The sequence below is a fragment of the Scyliorhinus torazame genome, chromosome X (assembly GCF_047496885.1).
Source record: "Scyliorhinus torazame isolate Kashiwa2021f chromosome X, sScyTor2.1, whole genome shotgun sequence".
Lineage (NCBI taxonomy): Eukaryota > Metazoa > Chordata > Chondrichthyes > Carcharhiniformes > Scyliorhinidae > Scyliorhinus > Scyliorhinus torazame.
Genome location: NC_092738.1, coordinates 928,136 through 933,135, shown reverse-complemented (window position 1 = coordinate 933,135; position 5,000 = coordinate 928,136). Strand labels below are relative to the sequence as shown.

Below are 5,000 nucleotides of genomic sequence, written 5' to 3'. Positions count from 1 at the left end.
CCCCAGGTTCGATTCCGGGCTTGGGTCACTGTCCGTGCGGAGTCTGCGCGTTCTCTCCCCCGTGTCTGCGTGGGTTTCCTCCGGGTGCTCCGGTTTCCTCCCACAGGTCCCGAAAGACGTGCTTGTTAGGGTGAATTGGACATTCTGAATTCTCCCTCTGTGACCCGAACAGGCGCCGGAGTGTGGTGACGAGGGGCTTTTCACAGTAACCACACTGCGGTATTAATGTAAGCCTACCTGTGACACTGAACAAGATGATAGAAATAGCCCTTACAAATGCTTCCGTTTCCTTTCGGACGAGGCTCACAATGCCCCTAGTTATCCAAGGTTCACGAGACTTGCCGTACGTATCCTTCCTCCTCGCGGGAACGTCGCGCTCCCGAATTCCTCGTCGGCTGACGTTTGAAAGCCTCCCATGTGCCAGATGTTGATTTACCCTCTAACATCTGTCCTCCACCCCCCCCACCCCGAGGACTGCTCACCAACAGGACCTGACTGAATTATGGTCACTGTTGCCGAAACGCTCCCCTCCTGAAATTGGCCGGGCTCATTGCGCAACAGCAGGCCAGCTGCGGCCCTTTTCCTAGTTGCACCATTCACATTACGGAGGCCTACAACGTGAGTGTGCGTCTGGGGTTGGTGACGGGTGGTGGGGGGCGGAGGAGCCAGGGCTGTAACAATATGTATATTGTAGAGAATGCAACGGGTCGAATACTTCCCACCACCAGGTGGGGATAAGGAGCAGACATATAAATATCATGTGACTGCTGGGATTCGGGGAGAAGGTGTTTGGCCCTTCGAGCCTGCTCCGCCATTCATCACCATCATGGCTGATCATCCAACTCCATAGCCTAATCCTGCTTTCTCCCCATAGCCTTCGATCCCATTCTCCCCAAGTGCTATATCTAGCCGCCTCTTGCATAGATTCAAAGTTTGAGCATCAACTACTTCCTGCGGTAATGAATCCCACAGGCTCATCCCTCTCTGGGTGAAGAAATGTCTCCCCATCTCTGTCCGAAACGGTTAGGGTTAGGGTTAGCAAGAACATCATTCCTCAGAGAAGGAGACCAAAACTGCCCAGAATATTCCAGGTGTGGCCTCACCAAGACACTGTACAATTGCAGCAACACATCCCTGCTCCTGTCCTCGAAACCTCTCACTATGAAGGACAACACACCATTAGCCTTCTTTACCGCCTGCTGCACCTGCATGCTTACCTTCAGCGACTGGTGCACAAGGACACCCAGGTCCCGCTGCACACTCCCCTCTCCCAATTTACAACCGTTCAGGTATTAATCTGCCTCCCTGTTTTTGCTTCCAAAATGAATAACGAACAAAGAAATGTACAGCACAGGAACAGGCCCTTTGGCCCTCCAAGCCCGTGCCGACCCTGCTGCCCGACTAAACTACAATCTTCTACACTTCCTGGGTCCGTATCCCTCTATTCCCATCCTATTCATGTATTTGTCAAGATGCCCCTTAAATGTCCCTATCGTCCCTGCTTCCACCACCTCCTCCGGCAGCGAGTTCCAGGCACACACTACCCTCTGCGTAAAAAAAACTTGCCTCGTACATCTACTCTAAACCTTGCCCCTCGCACCTTAAACCTATGCCCCCTAGTAATTGACCCCTCTACCCTGGGGAAAAGCCTCTGACTATCCACTCTGTCTATGCCCCTCATAAATTTGTAGACCTCTATCAGGTCGCCCCTCAACCTCCGGCGTTCCAGTGAGAACAGACTGAGTTTATTCAACCGCTCCTCATAGCTAATGCCCTCCGCACCAGGCAACATCCTGGTAAATCTCTTCTGCACCCTCTCTAAAGCCTCCACCTCCTTCTGGTAGTGTGGCGACCGGAATTGAACACTATACTCCAAGTGTGGCCTAACTAAGGTACTATACAGCTGCAACATGACTTGCCAATTCTTACACTCAATGCCCCGGCCAATGAAGGCAAGCATGCCGTATGCCTTCTTGACTACCTTCTCCACCTGTGTCGCCCCTTTCAGTGACCTGTGGACCTGTACTCCTAGATCTCTCTGACTGTCAATACTCTTGAGGGTTCTACCATTCACTGTATATTCCCGACCTGCATTAGCCCTTCCAAAATGCATGACCTCACATTTGTCCAAATTATACTGCAAAAAATACGTTAGTTTGCCCACTCGCCCGACCTGTCCAGATCTTGCTGTAGGATCCCTGCGTCCACGATTCACCCTCCCGCCCGACTTGGGTATCATCTGCAAACTTTGAGATGTTACATTTTGTTCCCTCGTCCAAGTCATTAATATATATCATGAATAGCTGGGGTCCCAGCCCCTATCCCTGCAGTAGCCCACTGGTTACTGCCTGCCAATTTGAAAAGGACCCATTAATCCCCACTCTTTGTTTCCTCTCTGCCAACCAGTTTTCTATCCACCTCAATACATTTCCCCCAATCCTTTAATTTTGCACAATAATCTCTTATGCGGGACTTTGTCAAACGCCTAACCCTAACCCTAACCCTAAACATCGGCTCCTTCGGGTCAACTTCTCTTTGTTGTGTTCTGGTAATCGCTCCAGGCCCTCATTGCATTTTCTCCCTCTCTCCCAGGGGACAGCCTGTTCCAGAAGTGGCTGGTCCTAACCAATCTGCTGACCTGCTCCCAGAGTCTCGTCTCCCTGCTGACTGCCGTCGGGAGCACCCAAGAGGCCAAGATGTTCTGCCTCGAGACTCTCCGGCTGACCGCCAAACTGCAATGCGTCCGACCGTAAGCTGCCCTCGAAATTAATGACTTGGGTGAGGGAGTTGAAGGGTGGGTCAGTAAATGTGCAGACGATACGAAGATTGGTGGAGTTGTGGATAGTAAGGAGGGCTGTTGTCGGCTGCAAAGAGACATAGATAGGATGCAGAGCTGGGCTGAGAAGTGGCAGATGGAGTTTACCCTGAAAAGTGTGAGGTTGTCCATTTTGGAAGGACAAATATGAATGCGGAATACAGGGTTAACGGTAGAGTTCTTGGCAATGTGGAGGAGCAGAGAGATCTTGGGGTCTATGTTCATACATCTTTGAAATTGCCACTCAAGTGGATAGAGCTGTGAAGAAGGCCTATGGTGTGCTCGCGTTCATTAACAGAGGGATTGAATTTAAGAGCCGTGAGGTGATGATGCAGCTGTACAAAACTTTGGTAAGGCCACATTTGGAGTACTGTGTACAGTTCTGGTCGCCTCATTTTAGGAAGGGTGTGGAAGCTTTGGAAAAGGTGCAAAGGAGATTTACCCAGGATGTTGCCTGGAATGGAGAGTAGGTCTAAAGAGGAAAATGATGAGGGGCATAGACAGAGTGGATAGTCAGAGGCTTTTCCCCAGGGTAGAGGGGTCAATTACTAGGGGGCATAAGTTTAAGGTGAGAGGGGCAAGGTTTAGAGGAGATGTACGAGGCAAGTTTTTTACGCAGAGGGTGGTGGGTGCCTGGAACTCGCTACCGGAGGAGGTGGTGGAAGCAGGGACGATAGTGACGTTTAAGGGGCATCTTGACAAATACATGAATCGGATGGGAATAGAGGAATACGGACCCAGGAAGTGTAGAAGATTGTAGTTTAGTCGGGCAGCATGGTCGGCACGGGCTTGGAGGGCCGAAGGGCCTGTTCCTGTGCTGTACTTTTCCTTGTTCTTTGTTTGTTGAAAGGCTGAGGGTGCTAGGCCTTTTCTCATTAGAACGGAGAAGGATGAGGGGCGACTTGATAGAGGTTTATAAGATGATCAGGGGAATAGATAGAGTAGACAGTCAGAGACTTTTTCCCCGGGTGGAACACACCATTACAAGGGGACATAAATTTAAGGTGAAAGGTGGAAGATATAGGAGGGATATCAGAGGTAGGTTCTTTACCCAGAGAGTAGTGGGGGCATGGAATGCACTGCCTGTGGAAGTAGTTGAGTCGGAAACATTAGGGACCTTCAAGCGGCTATTGGATAGGTACATGGATTACGGTAAAATGATGGGGTGCAGATTAATGTGTTCTCAATCTAGAACCCCCCCCCCCCCCATCTTCACCCAAACGCCACCTCAAAAGAACCCCCCCCCCCCCCCCCCCCCCGGGCTGCTGCTGACCTCCTCCTAATGCTCCGCGAGATAGTCTAGGAACGGTTGCCACTGCCTGAGGAACCCCTGCGCAGACCCCCTCAAGGCAAACTTTATCCTCTCCAGCTTGATGAACCCTGCCATGTCAAATCCAAGCTTCCCCACGGGGGGGCTTCGCGTCTTTCCATAGTAGCAAGATCCTCCGCCGGGCTACCAGGGACGCAAAGGCCAGAATACCGGCCTCTTTCGCCTCCTGCACTCCCGGCTCGTCCGACACCCCAAATAATGCCAGCCCCCAACTTGGCTTGACCCGGGCGTTCACCACCTTCGACATAGTCCTCGCAAAGCCCTTCCAGTGCCGGGCACGACCAGAACATATGGACGTGATTTGCCGGGCTCCCCGAGCACCTCCCACATCTGTCCTAACCCTAACCCTAACCCTAACCCAAAGAACCTACTCAACCTCGCCCCTGTCATCGCTCTGTGAGTAACTTTGATCAGGCTGAGCCTGGCGCAAGAAGAGGAAGAGGAATTAACCCTACTCAGGGCATCAGCCCACAGACCCTCATCTATCCCACTCCTCCTCCTCCCACTTGCCCTTTAACTCCTCCACCGAGGCCACCTCCTCTTCCTTCAGCTCCTGGTAAATCGCCGAAGCCTTGCCTTCTCCAACCCATACACCCGAAGTCACCCTGTCCTGAATCCCGTGTGGCGGAAGCAGCGGGAATTCCCTCACCTGCCGCCTCACAAACGCCCTCACTTGCATGTACCTGAAAGCGTTTCCCGGGGGTAGCCCGAACTTCTCCTCCAGCGCCCCTAGGCTCGCAAACGTCCCATCGATGAACAGGTCCCCATTCTTCTAATCCCTGCCCAATGCCAGCTCCGAAACCCCCCCCCATCCATCCTTCCCGGAACGAACCGATGGTTTTCCCGAATCGGGGA

At 52.2% G+C, this 5,000-nt stretch overlaps 1 protein-coding gene across 1 annotated transcript in view; it reads left to right on the top strand.

Moving 5' to 3' along the window:
* The window catches only part of espl1 (extra spindle pole bodies like 1, separase), a 59,879-nt gene extending 57,126 nt beyond the window's left edge, over positions 1 to 2,753 (top strand). Inside the window, exon 9 of the mRNA XM_072493606.1 lies at positions 2,593 to 2,753. Coding sequence (XP_072349707.1) covers positions 2,593 to 2,753 — 161 coding nt within the window. The remainder of the gene's footprint in view (positions 1 to 2,592) is intronic.
* The last annotated feature ends 2,247 nt before the right edge of the window (positions 2,754 to 5,000 follow it).